This window comes from Periplaneta americana, chromosome 9 (genome assembly GCF_040183065.1).
Source record: "Periplaneta americana isolate PAMFEO1 chromosome 9, P.americana_PAMFEO1_priV1, whole genome shotgun sequence".
In the NCBI taxonomy this organism is placed as follows: Eukaryota; Metazoa; Arthropoda; class Insecta; order Blattodea; family Blattidae; genus Periplaneta; species Periplaneta americana.
This window is the reverse complement of record NC_091125.1, coordinates 156,362,534-156,384,845: the sequence shown is the minus strand read 5'-3', so window position 1 is coordinate 156,384,845 and position 22,312 is coordinate 156,362,534. Positions and strand designations below refer to the sequence as shown.

Below are 22,312 nucleotides of genomic sequence, written 5' to 3'. Positions count from 1 at the left end.
CTACCCAACAAAAATAAACCGACCTTGTCCCAATAAATAAACCTCCAACATCCGCATTTCAACTTTAGGTCTGTAGCATTGGTCGTTCGTTCTTTTTATTAAATAAGATAAGGAGTATCTCTAAACCATCTCCAGATGGTAGAAACAATCATGGCTTTAAAACCAAATATGCAATGCTTGGGAAAAGTGGCATAGGGTAAACTAGGGTCTGTTGGACAGTCGGGCATGTTGGACACTCCGTACTTTAACGTGTTACCACGCCACTTGTGGGCACCACATTCTGCTAGAAGTCAATGACGGAAGTAGGCACGAGTGGGGCTACTTCCGTCATTGACTTCTAGCAGAATGTGGTGCCCACAAGTGGCGTGGTAACACGTTAAAGTACGGAGTGTCCAACATGCCCGACTGTCCAACAGACCCTAGTTTACCCTAAGTCAATTTCCACAAAAAAATGTTATTAGTTTATTGACAACTCACGGAACATCTGCTCGCTTGGGAAAAGAGACATAAGTATTTCTCCCATTAGAATAATTAATACAGAAGAAAATCAAATCGACATAAACCAGTGTGAAGACAGTTTTTTCCTTCTCCTGTAAAATTAACATTTTTGACTTGTGCCACTTTTCTCGAGTACTACAGAAATGTAGGAAACAGAAAACGGATGTAGGTAAATTCTCATTTTTAAATCGAACTATAAATGATTGGAATGACCTACCTGAAGCGGTCTTTGAGGGCTGTCCTTCCTTAAGTTGATTAAAAAATAACTTTAAAAGTTGTGTATAAAGTGTAAATTAAAAAGAAAAAATATGTTACATTACTTAAGGTGACATGTATTTACTTAGCCTGACAAGTTATTCCCTTGGTTTGAATTGTAACTTATTTTAAAATCTTGTAACAGAGTCTTAGACTAGAAATGTTTAGTTTAATGTAGTTCTGTTTATAAGTCTGAATAAGGGTGTAATTGTTTGTCTTATTTGAACTGCTGTTTCAGTGAACCGTAGTTAGTCAGTGAAGTTATGTTTACAGTGGCAGTGAACAGTTTTCGATCAGTGATAATTCATCGTGTCAATGAAATGTGTTCTATAGTGTCAGTGAAATGTGTTCTAAAGTGTCAGTGAAATGTGTCATAGTGACAGTGCAGTGAGTGAGATGAAAGTGAGGTGAAAGATTATTATGCGAAACTTATATATGCCCTATACATATTGTGGCACCAGTCTGGATTGTTCTGGTTGCCTCAGGAGTGTGCGCGCGCATCTAGCGAGAAGGAAGGCGCGGGGAAACGGAAACTCGAGTTTCGGTAGGAGCTGTAGCGCGGTACGGAGCGATGAGAGAAGGCTACGTGACGGCGAGGAGCAAAGAGAGCAAGGGAAACATCTAGATGCGTATTTCTCTCGAAGATTCTGACAGCAACGCGAATCGAAGATTCTGGAAAAGTTATGGTGTTATAAACAACACCGTGAGTGCCGACAGAAGAGTCAGTCTTGAGTCTTCAAGTCTTGTCTTGTACAGCAGCGAGCAACGGAGACTTGAGTTCGACGTGCAGTGGACCGCAACTGGGAAGACCTGGGTTCGACGTGCAGTGGACCGTAGCCGGAAGACCTGAGTTCGACATGCAGTGAACTTGAGTGAGTCCGTAGTTGTGGAGTGTCCAGGCGAGCGCGACGCAGTTCGGAAGACCTGAGTTCGACGTGCAGTGAACTTGAACAGTGAGCTAGAAGAGCTAGCCAAGGCAAGCGAACTGAGAACTGACAGTTTTGTTCTGCACTTAGTGCATTGTGAACCTTAATTGAAATTAAGAGTACATTTATTGTTCTTCTCTATAATACACGTCGTGTGGAGTGCAATAATGACTTTTGTGTTGCTGTGTTGAGTGGAATACCCATTGTTCTAAAGTGAATTATTAAAAATAAAAGTCACATTTTTATCGTGTGAGTGGTGGTTAAAGTAGAGAATAAAAATCACACTTATGTAGGTTGTAATGGAAAATTAGGCTCACTTATTAATATTTTATGTATTATTAATTGTATTTATTGTGTATCTTGCAATTGTTATGTATTAAATGTACTTACTCACTTACTTACTGGCTTTTAAGGAACCCGGAGGTTCATTGCCGCCCTCACATAAGCCCGCCATTGGTCTCTATCCTGAGCAAGATTAATCCAGTCTCTACCATCATATCCCACCTCCCTCAAATCCATTTTAATATTATCTTCCCATCTACGTCTCGGCCTTCCCAGCCTCCCAACTAACACTCTATATGCATTTCTGGATTCGCCCATGCGTGCTACATGCCCTGCCCATCTCAAACGTCTGGATTTAATGTTCTTAATTATGGCAGATGAAGAATACAATGCGTTCAGTTCTGTGTTGTGTAACTTCCTCCATTCTCCTGTAACTTCATCCCTCTTAGCCCCAAATAATTTCCTAAGCACCTTATTTTCAAGCACTCTTAACCTATATTCCTATGTATTAATTATATTGCGTATTAATTTGTATTGTATGTATAAACATACATTACTAACTTATTTTCACAAAAATCGAATGAATTTTATAACTGAAAAACATATACACAACACCAGAAGATATGTCCCAACTCTTTTGGCAGAACCTAAATGCCACACTACAGCTGGATTAAGACACAGTAGGAATTATGGACCAAGACTATACAATTCAGTATTGAAAAATAATCCAGACCTAAGCAATTTACACATTCTTAAGTTTAAAAATAAAGTGAAAATGTTTGTATGATATTTGATAAATTTTATTATAATTTTTTTAAGTGTTACTAGCATTATATGGTACTAATTTTTATTGTATTTATCTGATGCATGTAACCTATAAGATAAAACATTGTAATAAATATAAATAGATCATTTTCTTAATTAATAACAGTGTATATCTCCAATAAATGATTCCTTAGCATCGCCACAGATACACTTGATTGTACTTCTCACTAGAAAGTTATTGAAATTTATATTTTCCCCGCCATTCATAAAATATTTTGATATGATACCTCTTGCACAAAAGGAGAGATCTATAACTGAAACTTGATTAATATATTTCAGTATTATTTGTATTTATCCTGGTAATAATGAACAGTTTGACTCGTAGACATTTTGTTTTTACAGCATTAACTTCCCATGATTGTACGAGAAGATTCGAAGAGAACGGCAGTTACGTAGACTTTCAGCTCCCCACTACTACCATTAATGCACAACACAATGTCAATACGGCGGTTGCTGTCGTCTGCGATACAACGAACTTTTCTGTTGATTTTCGAGTTTGGCATTTTTTCCGGTTATTATATGCTTATTTAAGTTGTGTTAACTCTCGCTAGTGGTTTTATATTTTATTTTATCCGTCTTAGTATTTATTTTATTATTGTAAATATTTTTGTTTTATCACTATTATTATTATTATTATTATTATTATTATTATTATTATTATTATTATTAATGAATTATTTTGTATTACAATCTTTGTATCATTTCTGTCACGATTATTCTATTATTATTATTATTATTATTATTATTATTATTATTATTATTATTATTATTATTATTATTGTTACTCTTATTTTCTATCATCAGCATTATTATTTGACCCCTGTAAAATTTATGTAGACTACTGGACTGTACCCGAGCACGAGCATATGCTCATTTCGGGTATCTATCCAAATGGAAATTCAAATGTAAATTGTAAGTAAATTTGAATTTGAATTTGAAGTTACCACTGCCACCGGGTGTTTGCCCACTTGCAGTGTAAATACATACTATAGGCTTACATACCATACCATAGCATACATACATACATACATACATACATACATACATACATACATACATACATACATACATACATACATACATACATACATACATACATACATACATACATACATACAGTAGAACCTCTAATATCCGTGGTAATGAAGGGGATGGACTGAACGGTTAATCGAAAGAATCGGATAATCCATACCATGAAATATTTTCGTAAATTAAGTGAATAAGGGCTGAATCGGTTCTCAACGACGTGCTTTTAAGGGGCAAGAAAACTTCTTGTAATGGCTGTCAGCGGAAAGATAGGAATAGTAGGCCTAGAGGTCCCATGTTGTAGATTTACGTATTCTCTATATACTTTATCCTTGATTTTTATTAAATCGCGCACAGTTGCAACATCAGTCTCGTATTCTGATGTTAGATGAGCCACAGTTTCTCTTTCCCCAAATCATTCAGTTATTTGCATTTTCTCTATACTTATCACAAAACGTTTCCTTTTGACTCTCATAGAATAAATTTTGTACAGAAGTTGTACAGTACGGCAACTCAAACAATAGACCAAACTGGATAGTAAGTGTTAAGACTTGTAATAACACTCTATAGAAAAAATACGTAGTAATATAACATACAGTAGTACTTCATATGTTTCTGTCGCAAAAAAAAAAAAAAAAAAGAGTCACAGAAAGATAGTCGGATAAACCGTCAGTCGGTTAATAGGGTGTCGGATAATCGGGGTTCTACTGTACATAGATACATACATACATACAGGGACATCACTTTATTTTTACCAACATTTTTAATATTAACCTGGCTATACTCGGAAACACTGTCATCCCCTTCCATTACCGGAGTTTGGTGTTACTAGTGCAATATGTAAACAAATCATTTTACTAGCTATAGGAGGAGAGAAAAGTAGTGTATTCATGTATGTTATAGGGAAATACGATATTACGATTTTCAGTTTGTTTAATACTTTTACGGTATTTTATCAAAATACAGTAGAGTAGTAACAGTTTTTTTTTTCCACATACTCAACTCTTCAGGCTGTTGTATTCATTATACAATGGCTACTTCATTCAGCATATTACCGTACTTTCGGTAACTCTGATCTTCACTTCTGCTCAGTCCACACAGATAAAGTTATTCAGACATGCTACACACTGTACTTGTGCGAAATAAGCAGGGGAGGGTATTTACGGAGATCGCGAAAATGACGACATAATAGATATACAATATATTTTTTACTAATCTTTACGAATTAAGTGATTATGATTAATAATATACGGATAAAACAATTACGACAAATCGCGAAATAGAGTTCTAATAGTGAAATATGAACACATTCGCGGATTATTATTATTGTGTCGTTTTATAGCGAATTTCATATTTCGAGTTCTTTTTTCGGACTTTTTTTTTATTTGAATTTGTTATACATTCAAGTAGGCTACATTACGTGGTATTCCAGTTGCTCTGATTACATTAGTGAACTGAAAAGACGGAGAATTCAACATTTCACTAATAATTTGAACGTGCTAATTTGAGGGCTGCAAGTTTTTTTTCGTTTTTAGCGAATGTGTGTTAAATACATTCTCAATGCTACAAATATTGTCTATTGGCCATACCGCATCTTTACCTGAATCAAACGAACCTTTAATGTTAATTATTTGGAAAGTAATATTCATACTGAGTTAATACTCCAATTCCAAAATAATTGTATTTTCCAAAATTCCAATTAATATCCGGAAAAATCAATCTCCAATAATCTCCGCCGACACCAATATTAAAAAACGCAAATGATAAAATTAATCTCCATAAATACCTGCCCCTGGAAATAAGCTTCAATAATATAGGCTCTTCCTTCTATAGAAAACGCAACCATATTTCTGAAACACACTATACTCTGTACTGTTTACTTCACTGCTAGCAGACTTCGAATGCAACAGCGGCCGTAAGTTTGTGTGGCTGACGGGAGCAAGAACATTACTGCAAGGGGTAGGACTCAAGTACAGGGACATCATTTTATTTTTACTAACATTTTTAATATTAACCTGGCTATACCTTTTGCTACCCCTTCCCACGACTGGAGTTCGATGACACTGCGTAAAATAAAAACAAATCACTTTACTAGGTATAGGAGGGAAGAAAAGTAGTTAATCCATTTACGTAAACTAGGAAATATCGCAATTTCGAGTTTGATAATTTTCATTAAGTTTTTGTTTAATCAAAATTCAGTACAGTATTAACAATAAGTGTTTTTACTCACGAACTGAGCTGTCCATGCTGACGTATTCATTATGCAGTGTATATTATATTGTCTACAGCACATTAGCGTACACTATAGAGAATGAGGTTAAATTGTAAAATAATCAAAATATGGATATTTAAACACATTTTTGAAAATGGTGACCGTTCATTTCGATATAGGGTTCAGTCCTTTTGTGCATATTATCGCACTGTAGACTATTGTACCTAATTCCAATTAGCAGTTTCGTCCTTCGTACTAATAACTCATGTTGAAATAATTCTGTACCTACTCTGTAAAAACGAACCTTACGTACTGTAAATTCAGTCTTCACTTCTGTCCGATCCGAAAAAATAAAATTACTCAGACATGCTATCTACTGTCCGTCCAAGTAGTTATGTCGGAGGATCGTAGAAAGGAGGGAAATCACGTGACAATTATTTAACGAGGCCCTTTTATTTAAGTTATTTTAAACAGTTGCATAATATTACTTAGACGTCCAATTCCTAACAGAAATTAATGTTTTCAGAAAAGACTAAGAGAGCCCAGCCACTAGCCTTTTCAGCGGCGTGAGCAGAAGCAGGTGCGGAAAATCGGGATGCGACGTAGGCAAACGGACGACAGCACCTGTGCGAAAATATGATTCAATATTGAAAGCTGTTTCGTCACTAGAAAACGCGAACATATTTCTGGAACGTACTATACTCAGTACTGCTTGACTGCTTGTACGCGGCCTTGGTTGTGTTGGGAGTTTACTAGTAGACGGGGTGGGAGTGAAGTACATTCAGGAACGCAGGTACAATAAAAATGCAAGTAAAAGTAAAGTGATGTCCCGGTACATAAGTTAAAGACATGTAGTACCATGCACACACATGCATAAACACATACAGAAAATCATGAGTATGTAGAGCTATATGGTAGTTTGTGACATCCGGAGTTAACATTCCCATCCAACAACTAGCTCAAGTCTCCCCGATATAATGAACACTAATTGCGATAGTGTCACAGGCAATGAATGAATTCAGAGTCGCACATGCTCTCCTCGCTGCTCCAGACAACAACCAAGGCTGAATAGCGTTGTAAGCGGTCTCTTCGACAATGGCTCGGGGGTGGGGTGGGTGATTGGCTGAACGTTATGCGTTGCTAAAATTACAGCAGAGGGAACAATTCCTCTTGTCCGAGTGAGTGTCTCGTTCTGTTATTATCTGGTTAGGCTGCTCGCTCAAATTACAGCAGCGTCAAAAATGTATTTAGTCGCCAGAAATACGATTCCCTGTGCCATTACGTCGTATTCCAGCCCCGTCTGCTAGACGAGGAACTGCGTATTCCAGCAGACTATCCATGTCTGTACACTGTTGACCTTTGTTCTCGTATTGCTCGCGCTGAATCGTATCTTATCCTATATTCTAACCTATTCCTAACCATCACATAGCATAACATCTAAATTATCGGATAGGATAAGATAGTATTCTATCGTACTGTAATTTATCATGTATTCATCATATTGTGTTAGGCCTATTGATATTTTTATCGCATTATTTTATCGCTTGTCATTGGACCTTATTGTATCTCATTGCATCACGTTGTATTACAACACATCGTATTCTACATTCTATTACATCCTACCGTGTTGCATTTCATTACATTGCAATAGTGATTGGGGTGTGATTTTCAGACGTTTGATTTTGTCGCTGTGATAGGTTTGTCACTGGTTCCGACTGTGACTATAGTTCCAAAATCACAGTTCCGAGAAATGGCCATCTCAGACTGATACGTGATTCATAGGTATGACGACTGATTACGTATAGTATTTAGTATTTATTTATTTAACCTGGTAGAGATAAGGCCGTCAGGCCTTCTCTGCCCCTCTACCAGGGGATTACAACTATAATATGAAGAATAAAATTACAATTAATATTAAATTGACAATTACAATTACAATAAGAATTAAAGTACGACAAGATTACCTGATTAATAAAAGCTAGACATTTTATCATAGAAATTAAGAACAAAGAATATTTTTGTATTTACTGAATTAAAAATTAAACCTAGAATAACAAAATTCTATAGTGATGAAATTACAGGATATTGAAATATTTTGTGATATATTAAGAGAACTATTTACAAGAAACCATGTCTGAACGAGTCTCAATTACTGACCAAGTGCCTACTAAGTTTGTCTTTGAATACAATTTTATTTCGACAGTCCCTGATGCTAGCAGGTAGCAAATTCCAGAGTCTTGGCAGGGCTATTGTGAAAGAGGATGAGCATGAGGAGGTGCGATGGGATGGTATTGTTAATATTGTTTCATGGCGAGAGCGTGTGTTCAGATTGTGGTGGGAAGAAAGATAAGTGAAGCGAGACGACAGGTACGAAGATTGTGTTAGGCCTACTGATATTTTTATATCATTATTTTATCGCTTATCATTGGACCTTATCGTATCTCATTGCATAACGTTGTATTACATTACAGCGTATTCTACATTCTATTACATTTTACCGTTTTGCATTTCATTGCATTGCAATAGTGATGGGGTGTGATTTTCAGACGTGTGATTTTGTCGCTGTGATAGGTTTGTCACTGGTTCCGACTGTAACTATAGTTCCAAAATCAGCTCCGAGAAATGGTCATCCCAGACTGATACGTGATTCATAGGTATGGCGACTGATTGCGTACTGTACTCCAACCACGAGAAAGTCTCCAGGGAATGAAGGGAAGGGGTATGATGCTGTGAATGAATGTTGATGTTATAAGATGTCATAAGGTCACACACGTGGATACTCTTATCTCTATTGGCTAGCTCTCACAGCACAAACCATAACATTGATACAGACATATTGATACTATCCTAGTTACAAAATTAGATCACAGTTAATCTCCTGGTCTTTTAATCTCTTCATACAGGAAATAACATATGCAGGAGAGCGCATGGTTTTTAAACTGACGTTATAACGATAATATTATCTATCTACTTCGTTCCAATAGACGATGCAATAGTAAGCACATTCCTTTCACGGTTGAGTTAGTTAGTGGGGTTTAAAAAGGGAGCGTCAGTATCTATGGCTATTTGCGTCCTTATCTAAAATTCTTTACAGAACAGAGACATAATACAATAATCAGAATGCTTAAAAGAACTAAAATACGTTGTCACGATTAAAACGAGGTACACAAATGCGGTTTCAACAGCGTGATGCATAAAACATTATAAAAATCTCAGACCTTAACTAGTATTTAAAAAGAGACAATAAAATAATAATACAAAAGCTACCATAAATAAATTATCTGGCGTATTTCTAAAATACTCGAATGTAAAAGGTCCGAATTCACGATTGATCTCCTGGTTGGAGAACAGTATATGGCATCTCCAGAGTTCAGTCAACAAATGTTAGAAGATTAGCTTGAAGGGATAAAATATCTGGGATCTAAGTAACTATCGCAACACTCTAGAGGTTAATGAGGGCAACTCTTTGATACTGAAGCACTCACGGCTGTATTCTTCCAAGAAACACTCACCTTCGTAAACATTATTAGGAAACATCGCAGATATCACAGACCAGATTGTGGTTTGTTTTTAATATACTCGCCGTGCTAATCACTATTGTTTGTATAAGACATACTAGCGGTAGGCTATATCGATTAATTAATTAGGTATGTATCATATTAGTGTACTGACAAGAGAACCGTCCCAAGTCCTGGAGCTTGAATTTAAAGAAAATGCATATTTGGGTTAATTTTCGTTCGTTAAAAAAACGTGGTTATAGACGTTCGTTTCGTTTTTTCCTCGTTTACGAAATATGACTTGAAAATCGATGCTACTTATGCCGCTTCTTGCTCGCACTCGGGTCCTCATAGCTCCGCGACAACGTAACACAGCTCCCACATTAATGCTCCAATCTATTTTCTTTTTCTCTTAACTCACATTAATAGAAATACAAATTACTGCTGAAATACAAATTCAATTTAAATTTAAAATATATATTAACATTGTGACTCACGTTAATATGATAGTGTGGATTCGAAATGAAGTGGTCAGAACTAAGAATCATTGAACAGTACAAACATTTTATATAGGTTGATTTTTCACACTCTTCTATAACACACACACTGGTTCCAATATGAAACATTGTTGCAAGAACGTTATCAAACTTTCTCACATGTTTCTCCGTCACTTATCCACACCTCTGCCACGCGTATATTAGAATGTCCTTGATGGCAGGTGAATGAAACTGTTGATACCAACAGAATGTAATGCCATTATGAAGCCGCTATCGTGCAATGTGTCTGGAATGTTTTCAAAGATAATTTTATGTCTGAAATACTCTTCTAGCCTTCAAATTACAATTTTATATTGTCTAAAAAAATAGACATCCAAGGGTTGCATAAATTTTGTAGTTTTTGGAGGGATAACTTGTGTTTTAATTGTCTTACTATGTAAAGCATGTTTACTCCTTCATCTATCTGACCACTCCAGGAATCTAGAAGTAGTAGTGTGCCTTTCTTAACATCCGAGAGAAATACATCTCTTAACCACCTTCTCAGATGGTTTTCTTGTCAATTTACCGGAACTGCTTGCATCGATCACGACATTAAATGGCTTATCTTTGTCTACATATTGTTTTACATTACGTCTAAATTCCCCTTTCGGTTCTTGAAAACATAGTATGTACAATCGTGCTCCTAGAATTACAGCTGCAATACGTATGGATTTGGACGGTACACGAATGAGTGACAGATGCCATGAATTGCACTACTACTACTTTTCTCCAACCAGGAGATCAACCGTGAAAGGAATGTGCTTACTATTGACTCACCTATTGGAACGAAGTAGATAAATAATATTACCGTTATAACGTCAGTTTAAAAACCATGCGCTCTCCTGCTTATGTTATTTCCTGTATGAAGAGGTTAAAAGACCAGGAGATTAACTGTGATCTAATTTTGTAACTAGGGTAGTATCAGTGGCGTAGCGTCAATGTAAGCTAAAAAGCTTAGCTTCCCCAGTTAATAATAATTTCATAATAAACCTGCAGTTTATGGAGAAAATTATTTATTAATTTTAATAGAATTTATATTTACGCGTTAAATATTGTGATGCTGCAGCTCAGGATTATTTGTGATGCAGCAGTAAACAAGACGCCTGCACACACCAGCTTCCAAGCAGACCGGTTTCTTCTGTGTAATCCACCCCGCAGATTTTCCATCCCTTTCTAACTAAGCTACCCTAGTCGCAAGGCTCGAAAAGAAGCTAGCTTTAACATTTAAAATAAGTAGTTTCCGAGTTATCCCTATTCGTCAGTTGTGTTCAGTTGAAGTGTTAGTGTGCATTGTGGCTGATATAATAAATAATGAGTGAAATAACAGTTCCTGACACTAATTTACTTTAATTTTTTAGGACAATTGTATTATCAAGACTGACTTACGAACAAAAGTGTGATTTAAAAAACAAATGACCGACTCCCTTGCTGTCAATGAAGGACACAACCAAAAGACAGACGCATACTTACGTAATGATACTAATATTGTGATTTCTCTAAGTATGACAGGGAGTGAGCTAATGTTATACGTATACGTGTCTATTTGTTAGAGATATGTGTAAACCGTGAAATCATATTTTATTACGTATCATTTGAGGTTATGCCTTATTGGTGTTACTTACGATGTTCCAACCAATCTTCGACTGCTGACTTGAAATTGACTACTATTTATTTTAAGACTGTATTTTTGTAATACATTTTCTCATATTGCATGAAAGACAACTTGAGTTAGCTTCCCCCTGCTCAAAATTTCATGCTACGCCACTGGGTAGTATTAATATCTCTGTATCAATGTTATGGTTTGTGCTGTGAGAGCTAGCCAATAGAGATAAGAGTACCCACGTGTGTGACCTTATGACATCTTATGACATCAACATTCATTCACAGCATTACCCTCCTTCGTCTCATCCGGCAGAGACTTTCTCGTGGTTGGAGCACAGTATATTAATGTGAGTTAAGGGAAAAAAATATTGATTACAGCATTAATGCGAGAGCTGTGATACGGTGTCGCGTAGCTATGAGCATCCGATTGCGCGCAAGAAGCGGTATAAGTAGCAACGATTTTCAAGCCAATATATTTCGTAAAAGAGGAAAAAGTGAAACGAACGACTATCACCACATTTCTTAACGAACGAAAGTTAGTTTAAATATACATTTTCATTAAATTCAAGCTCCATGATCTGAAACGGTTCCCTTGTAAGACAAGATTAGTAATATTATATTTTATGTAAAAGAGTAGAGAGCTATTAAAAGTTACTAAAACTTGAAACTTTTGAATTAATAATCCCCGAATTTTGTCCCTACGTCTCAAAAGTGAAAGATGGCAACTCTGGTCATAGATGCGATTATGAACTTATTTAAACCCTTTATGCCCACGTGCATCAACGTCGGTTAGTTTAACCACCGGTTAAAATTGTCACCTAACCCCTGGTTAAGCAATTTTACAGTGGATCGACCTCGGTTACAACTTAAATAGGAGGTTAACCACAGTAATCTCTAACCGGCAATATTCGAGTGGTTAAAGGAGATAACCAGTGATTAGTAGACCAAGTAAAGCAAAATGGCGGTCAGAGCCACAGAAGATTATTTCAAAGACGATTATTATTGTACAGTACTTGAATTACTTGGATAGAGCGCGAGCGTGAAGTTTCTTTAGTGGAAAGAGAATTCTTACGAAGAATTAAGTGACAGAAAATTTCAGGAGGGATTTCGTTTATCAAAATCTACAAATGGATCACTTGATATAACACAAGAACAGTCATATTTCTACTATGGATCGGCTGCTTATGTTACGATTCTATGTAACTATTATTTTCTGTATTTTAAGAGGGAATACTCGAATATCTCTTTCTCTATGTCACTGGCTGAACAAAGAGAGGTTATGGATGGATCTTAGGATAATGCACAATTCCCTGGTGTAAATGGAGTCCTGGATCGTACACACATTCCTACTCATCTTTTGCATCCTTTTCCTTTATGGATATTACTTCTTTTTTATATAATATATTTACATCTAGTAAGTCTATCAATACTTCAACCTCACATTGAGATATAATCATTTTTGATTCCAATTTTCCATTTTGTACGATTTTAACCTAACAACACTGAAAAACAAACAAATTCAACTCGTAAATATAACAGTGCCGAAAGGCAAACAAATGCAACGCGAAAATGTAGGACAAGTTCATTTTGATGTAGAACGGAGTGAGCGTAGTCATTTTTAGATGTTGACTATTATCTTTGCAGCGGTATGGATGCTTTCCTTTAGCCATTTTGTAGAAACAGTGTACCATCATAGACTTTACTCTGGTTAAATGAGGTGTCAGCTAGCCATGTTTAAGTAATCAGTGATTGTGAATGGTGCACAGAAATTACATTTTAACTACGGTTACTGGTTAACCATCGTTTCGTAATCTATAATTACTGCGTTTTTAACCGATGTTGATGCACTTTGCCATTAGTAAACTATGAGATATATTTTAGAAATATATAAGAAAAAATTCATGCATCCAGCGAGGCGAAGGAGAGCTGCTTGTGTATAAAATTTATACCGGTGGCTTCTTGGACGCAGTTAACAACGCGTGCATGCAGATGATGTAGGTGTCAGGGCATTTAAGCGCATCTGTACCCGGGGCTGCCGCCTGCATATATATCATCCGGCTGTTGCCCGCCCGGCAGGGTTGGTCAGCCAATTTCATAATAGCGTCTCGTGTTATATGACCCAGACATTAGCACTGGGCAGCCGTCCTGGGCTACAGCAAATCCACCCCCTGCCACAGTCGCACTCAGCTGTGGCGGATTCAGCATATCGCGAAAATAATACAGTCTGTAAGTAGGCCTACTAGACAGTGCGATCGCTTCGCCATTGCATACGAGCGTGTGGGTACAAACACGACTTCATGTCGGCAGATTTTCAAGGCAGATAAACAATAGAAATTAATTTTATGGATTGAGAATTCCGGGTGAAAATATGTTACACGGAATATCCATTACCTCATAAATCTGGTTACAACAAAAATAATAATTATCTCAGGAATTGGAGAAATGTTTAAAATTATCTTTACATTCCCACAATATCGGAAATAGTCTGATCCGTTTGAGTATGGATAATTGCAAAGATAAAGGATACACAATAGTAATATGCGTTACAAGAGCGGTATGTTGATGTTTTCATGTTCGAGGAAAAGATTGAAAAAGCGAAACGTAGTTGAGCTTTTTTAATTTCCGAGAACATGAAAACAAACATACCGCTCGTGTATCGTACATTATTTTGTGCGAAGATCGTTTATTACATACCTGAAGGACGAATTTCTAATTAGTTGCAATGAAATCTCCATCTTGGTTTCTGTTCAATGACGGCAACTTTTAAAAACTAAAATATCTATCTTCAACATTGTTGCTATAAAATGTTTTCTGTGTTTACTATATTCCAGCAGGCCGTGATATACGTCTGTCTTTTTTTCCCCCAGTCTATAAATTCGAACTTAAAACAAACGGTAAGGTTATGTAATGATTTATTTTTCATTTTAATATTTTAACAATATTATTTATATAACATATTGCAGTAATAACATAGGCATCTGGAATCTCGTTGATTTTTTTTCACGGCTTCCTTAATGTTACTTGTATCAGGAATGCAATAAGTTTCGTGGAGTAGTAGATTTTACTTAATTTTTGCAAATATTTAAAAACAATAATTAACATTGCAATTTAGGTGAAATTGCAGTGGTAAGTTTCCAATTTATAATTATTACTATGTTAAACGTCTCTAAAAATAATATGTTAAAAGCCTAAAGCAGTAAAATGAATGTGGCGCTTAATCGGTAAGAAGAGGGAAATTGTTATGTGTGTTACGTTGGGAATACTGAATGTGGTATTTCACACTTACCGCGTATTGGTTTTGTGCGGAAAGCAAGCAAATACGCACGATCTCGCACAAAAGATTTTTACGTTATTTATATTTTAAGAAACATCACGTGTCGTCTTATGACAAGCAAATTTCATATAACCAGTTACTTTTTTAATTTAATTATAAAACTTTTAAATCTCGACGATTTAAAAATAGTCAAATTTTACTCTATAAGACTGTTAACGGTATATTGAATAACTGTGATTTTCATAAATTCCTTCAGTTCAATGTAAAAAGAACAGAATTACGTCATAGGCAACCTTTTGTTATTTCCATTCCTAGAACTGTTTTCTTGAAGAACTCTCCATTGTTTGTTATGTGTAATACTTACAACTCTCTGTCTTTAAACTGTGATTCTCAATTAGATTTCAGTTTAACAGTTGAAAAATTTCATACAATATTAAAAAGAACTGTATTTCCTTTGATATTTAAATTATGAAGAAATGTATTATAATGTTTTTACTCTAGTTTTAAAATAATTTTGCATCATTATACTGATATTTAGCACTATATTAACTGCAATATTATACTCTAGCATCTATTACCGTTACCGTATGCATTTTCTTGCTTTCGTTTGTGTTGTTTGTTTTGTTTTTTTTTATGTATTTTGTGTATGTATCTGTGAAAGCCACTTGTAATTGGAAGCCTGCTTCTGTTGGTGGTGGATTTAAATAAATAAATAAATAAATAAATAATGTTAATTTTTCATTATTATAAAGCTATAATGATAGTAGAAAAAGTTTCTTGCTGGTTATATTATGATTAAAAGATGGGAGTTTCCATATATGACAATCAACAATGCATAATCTGAAACGACAATTGAAAATCGTAGATGATTAAAATGGCTACCCCAAATCAACAGCGGGCACAATGTGTTCTTTGTATGCTAAATTTGAGAGTGTTAAAAGAGTTCAAAGGGAATTTCGCCGAGAGTATGGTGTGCGTAATGTACCTAAATAGAATTCCATAATGTAGTAGTATTGAACATTTGTAGAAACAGGTTCTGTGTTAAAAAAAAAAAAAAAACATGCAGGAGATCGCAGGCGAAATCCATTACGAGAAGCAGCTACCTCTTGGCTTGGTCCCCAAACTCCACAGATCTAACCCTTCCTGACATCTTCCCGTAGGATTTTGTTAAAGGCATTGTCTATTCACAGAAACACAGGAATATTGGTGATCTGAGAGTAAAAATTACCCAAGTTTTTCAACAAATCACCCCTCTTATGTCACAACGGACATGGGCTGAAATGCATCATCGTTATGAGTTGTGCAGCCTGCGCAATGGGGGTCATGTCGATCTCTGCGAAATCTCCATCTTTCAGTGCACAAAGTTTCAACAAATAAATTTCAGCAGTAAATGGTTTACGGTGTTTTTATTTTAACCATACCCAAACGGATCACCCTTTACAATATTTGACTAGTATCAGGCAGGTTGCAGGGCAGGTAGAATGCACGCAGGTGCTGGAAGCCAGGCAAGTTTTATGCAAACTGGTTGGAGACAGGTAGCATCCACGCAGGTTGCAGGGAGGCAGGCAAGTTTTATGCACACTGGTTGAAAGCAGATAGAATGCACGCAGGTGCTGGGAGACAGGCAGGTTTTATGCATACTGGTTGAAGGCAGATAGAATGCACGCAGGTGCTGGGAGCCAGGCAGGTTTTATGCAAACTGGTTGAAGGCAGATAGAATGCACGCAGGTGCTGGGAGACGGCAGGTTTTATGCACACTGGTTGAAGGCAGATAGAATGCACGCAGGTGCTGGGAGACAGGCAGGTTTTATGCACACTGGTTGAAGGCAGATAGAATGCACGCAGGTGCTGGGAGACAGTTTATGCACACTGGTTGAAGGCAGATAGAATGCACTCAGGTACTGGGAGACAGGCAGGTTTTATGCATACTGGTTGAAGGCAGATAGAATGCACGCAGGTGCTGGGAGACAGTTTATGCACACTGGTTGAAGGCAGATAGAATGCACTCAGGTACTGGGAGACAGGCAGGTTTTATGCACACTGGTTGAAGGCAGATAGAATGCATGCAGGTGCTGGGAGACAGGCAGGTTTTATGCACACTGGTTGAAGGCAGATAGAATGCACGCAGGTGCTGGGAGACAGTTTATGCACACTGGTTGAAGGCAGATAGAATGCACTCAGGTACTGGGAGACAGGCAGGTTTTATGCATACTGGTTGAAGGCAGATAGAATGCACGCAGGTGCCGGGAGACAAGCAGGTTTTATGCATACTGGTTGAAGGCAGATAGAATGCACGCAGGTGCTGGGATGCAGGCAGGTTTTATGCAAACTGGTTGGGGGCAGATAGCATGCACGCAGGTGCTGGGAGGCAGGCAAGTTTTATGCAAACTGGTTGGAGGCAGATAGCATGCACGCAGGTGCTGGGAGACGGCAGCTTTTATGCAAACTGGTTGAAGGCAGATAGAATGCACGGTGGTGCTGGGAGACGGCAGGTTTTATGCAAACTGGTTGAAGGCAGATAGAATGCACGCAGGTGCTGGGATGCAGGCAGGTTTTATGCAAACTGGTTGGGGGCAGATAGCATGCACGCAGGTGCTGGGAGGCAGGCAAGTTTTATGCAAACTGGTTGGAGGCAGATAGCATGCACGCAGGTGCTGGGAGACGGCAGCTTTTATGCAAACTGGTTGAAGGCAGATAGAATGCACGGTGGTGCTGGGAGACGGCAGGTTTTATGCAAACTGGTTGAAGGCAGATAGAATGCACGGTGGTGCTGGGAGACGGCAGGTTTTATGCATACTGGTTGAAGGCAGATAGAATGCACGCAGGTGCTGGGAGGCAGGCAGGTTTTATGCAAACTGATTGGAGGCAGATAGCATGCACGCAGGTGCTGGGAGACGGCAGGTTTTATGCATACTGGTTGAAGGCAGATAGAATGCACGCAGGTGGTGGGAGGCAGGCAGGTTTTATGCACATTGGTTGAAGGCAGATAGAATGCACGCAGGTGCTGGGAGACGGCAGGTTTTATGCACATTGGTTGAAGGCAGATAGAATGCACGCAGGTGCTGGGAGGCAGGCAGGTTTTATGCGCATTGGTTGAAGGCAGATAGAATGCATGCAGGTGCTGGGAGGCAGGCAGGTTTTATGCGCATTGGTTAGAGGCAGATAGAATGCACGCAGGTGCTGGGAGGCAGGCAGGTTTTATGCGCATTGGTTAGAGGCAGATAGAATGCACGCAGGTGCTGGGAGGCAGGCAGGTTTTATGCGCATTGGTTAGAGGCAGATAGAATGCATGCAGGTGCTGGGAGGCAGGCAGGTTTTATGCGCATTGGTTAGAGGCAGATAGAATGCATGCAGGTGCTGGGAGGCACGCAGGTTTTATGCGCATTGGTTAGAGGCAGATAGAATGCATGCAGGTGCTGGGAGGTAGGCAGGTTTTATGCACACTGGTTGGAGGCAGGTAGCGTGCACGCAGGTGCTTGGAGGCAGGCAGGTTTTATGCACACTGGTTGGAGTCAGGTAGCATTCACGCAGGTGCTGGGAGACAGCAGGTTTTATGCACACTGGTTGGAGGCAGGTAGCATGCACGCAGGTGCTGGGAGACAGGAAGGTTTTATGTACACTGGTTGGAGATAGGTAGCATGCACGCAGATGCTGGGAGGCAGGCAGGTTTTATGCACACTGGTTGGAGGCACGTAGAATGCAAGCAGGTGCTGGGAGACAGGCAGGTTTTATGCAAACTTGTTGGAGATAGGTAGAATGCACGCAGGTTGCGTTGAGTTCTAGGTGCGTAGGAGGAAGTAGCCACGAATGTAAACCTGTTCCATAAGCTTGTGGACTCCACGTCGCGCAGAATGAGGGCAGTTGTTGACACAGGTCGTTTCCGCCCTGCCACAGTTTGTTTCATATTTGTTTATTTATTATATTTAATGAATTTATAAAACAGCTATATTAACGGTTCTTTTGCATGGTTGTGAAACTTGGACTCTCACTTTGAGAGAGGAACAGAGATTAAAGGTGTTTGAGAATAAGGTGCTTAGGAAAATATTTGGGGCTAAGAGGAATGAAGTTACAGGAGAATGGAGAAAGTTACACAACACAGAACTGCATGCATTGTATTCTTCACCTGACATAATTAGTAACATTAAATCTAGACGTTTGAGATGTGCAGGGCATGTAGCCCGTATGGGCGAATCGAGAAATGCATATAGATTGTTAGTTGGGAGGCCGGAGGGAAAAAGACCTTTAGGGTGGCCGAGACGTAGATGGGAAGATAATATTAAAATGGATTTGAGGGAGGTGGAATATGATGATAGAGAATGGATTAATTTTGCTCAGGATAGGGACCAATTGCGGCCTTATGTGAGGGCGGCAATGAACCTCCGGGTTCCTTAAAAGCCAGTAAGTATTATATTTGATGTGCTTCCGATTTTTTAGGAAAAAACCACTAATATTTTTGTTTATACACACCAAGTCTCGTCTATTAACAGCCAGTTTGTGTTGGGCAATAATATTTTTACAATAAATGCATAAAAAATTTATTAACAAATACTTTTTAACATTCCACTCATTGAACCAAAATGTAAGACTGAAGTAGGTCTGATATATAGTTCTAATTTCGGTCCAAGGCTGTATACTAATTTTTAAAGAAATCCAAATTTTATGTTATTAAACGATTAAAAAAAAGTGTTGGAACTATTTAATCATAATTATATTATTTAATTTTTATTCTTTATTTTTGTCAGTCATATTCTGAACTTAGTATGCATATATAATTATATAATATATATATAGCCTATATATATATATATATATATATATATATATATATATATATATATATAATCTATGGTTAATTTTACTTAACAGTCTAATCGCAGTCATTTGTGATTCATTTTTCGAGTTCATTAATTGTCATAACCGGCATCAAGCACCTTGCATTTCTGGGTATGACCCAGTTTTAATTTATTAATAAAACAATGTTGTAATATGTAGGCATATATAGCATTATATTCCCAATAAAAGGTGTAAACTATATAAATTCCAAAACAAAAATTCTGGTGGTAGAGCATCAATAACTCAAGAGAAATGTAAACTATTTTGTCTTGAACTGTCAAGGTTTTCTCTGAAAAAAATTGTGTTTCTCGGGTCTAACTTTTTTTTTTTAAGAAAATAGACGATCATTATCATATTTACTTTGCCAGATACGTACCCTGATATTTTGTTCAGTAGACTGTTATGTACTTTATATATATATATATATATATATATATATATATATATATATATATTGGCAGTTTATATACTTTACAGTCTGCATAGTTTAAGTAGGAATATGATTAGAAACTGTAACAGATATTAATGTGTATTTTCTTTCTTTTTTGTTATTATTAATTTATTGTGCTTTTGTGTTATATTTTATCTTTCATTATATATTTCTTTTTCTATTATTTAAATTTGAATAAAATTTAATCTAATGTAATTTAAAATAAATTAATTAAAAACCGAAATAAAAAATACTCTACCGGGAGGCGAACTCACAACCTACGGTACTGAAATCAGACATGTCTACTATAGATGAACAAAACTAACTGCCGCTCTCGCTCGCTGTGTTCCCTGCATTTGTCTTTCCAGTCTCGTCTCGTCATTCTCGTGCGTTTCGAGTCTCGAAATAGCATTTGGTCGGCGTGGAAAGATTTCGTAACTTTGAATAACATACATCATTGAAATAAATAACATTATAAATGTTTAAATGAGACAAAAAGACAAAAGTGAACAGTATCTTAGTTATTAAAATGTTCTGGTTCTATTATATGATATTACCTATGGTTATATAAATAGAAGAAAATAACTGTCAAATAAATTTGCATTTCTAAGAAACATAAAACATAACGTTAATATCTCTTTACTTGAGATTGCACACTTGATCTTAAACATATAAAAAGAAAATTGCTAGCCTTTTAATAAGGACCTAGTAATTAAATAAAGATTGGGGAACGGATTATTATACACTGAAAGGTAGAGATGATGTTTCAAATAGGCTACTTGATTGTTCATACATGTACAACAGTTGCCAAAGTAGAAAAAAAGTTCAGTCAGGTATAAACAACTGTGGCGATTCAAGGCTGTTTCACGTTCGGGACTTCGGGAGTGATCAATCTCGACGTCTAGAAACACTCACAAGCAGTCTTTACATTAACGTGGCGACGTATACAACATTGTCGTGCCGGTTTTCTGCTTTGCTGCCGCTGTTAGTCTTGCTTTCTCGATCGTTGTTCATTTCTAATGTGTACTCTTACGCCACATATTTCGTAAGGTTGACTTTATTGTAGACGGATAACTTTCAATGAATAAACACCACAGCAATATCTTCAAGTGCAGTTAACTTACACGTGTGAACTGCGCGGTAGAATTTTGAATTTCTAACGACCAAAAGCCCGGCCAATTCTTTTTGTCGCGAAGTGTACTTATTTTTTCTAAATAAATGATATGAATAAATAGTTATTCAGATGTACAGAATACTAGTCGCTTGTGCAGCAAATGCTGCAAACTAAGTTCATTAGACGTTCAAAGAAACATTTTTCAGATTTATTTTCAATGAAGGATACCAGACATTCTGAAAGTTATTTGCTTCCATAATAATGAAAGATACTCTCTCTCTCGAGCCAATACTGAAGAGAACCACGCATATAAATATCTACACCACACCGCCATTAAATATATATATATATAAAAAGACCCAACCCCACTTGATTAATAACTATAAAAATATTTGATGTTTAATAATATTATTATCTTACATAAGTTTTTATAGCTTTCAGTAACATATACTATATATAATATATAGCCGCCACTGAGTAAAATATAGAAATCTAAATCTAAATTTAAGTTGTTCTCTATAACCCCAAAACGTTTCACTTTCATATCATCAATATAGCATTAATATGCATAATTAATGAAAAATAGTCACATCATGGCATTAACTACAATAATATTTCATTTCTAATGGTAATAACGTCATCAAACCACCTCAAGTTTTGTAGTTTTTAATATCCAATACACAGCTATACCCAGAAAATTACACACTACAGAATCGAACCTGTAAATTATTTTTAGTAAGTTAAGTTTTTAATAACCAATTTAATTTGAGCTCTAAATATGTCAGCATTCTTGCAGATCATGGCCTTCGTGTAATATTGTTTACTGTAGTGTGTGCTTTGTTTTATTCTGAAATGCAATTAGCTAGTTCTCAAAACTGACGACAGATGGATTTTGGAAAATAGGAAAATTATGTTGAAAAATTGACATTTCACTGAAAACTACTATTTTTCTGAAAAAACTTTGAGTTCCAAGCTTCAAAATGAGGGGCCATTTATTAAAAT

General features: G+C 36.8%; 1 protein-coding gene across 1 annotated transcript in view; it reads right to left on the bottom strand.

Annotated features, from left to right (window-relative positions):
• Window positions 1-18,837, bottom strand: part of LOC138705620 (uncharacterized) — a 437,982-nt gene extending 419,145 nt beyond the window's left edge. The window contains exon 1 of the mRNA XM_069834221.1: window positions 18,672-18,837. Coding sequence (XP_069690322.1) covers window positions 18,672-18,837 — 166 coding nt within the window. The remainder of the gene's footprint in view (window positions 1-18,671) is intronic.
• Window positions 18,838-22,312: the final 3,475 nt, after the last annotated feature.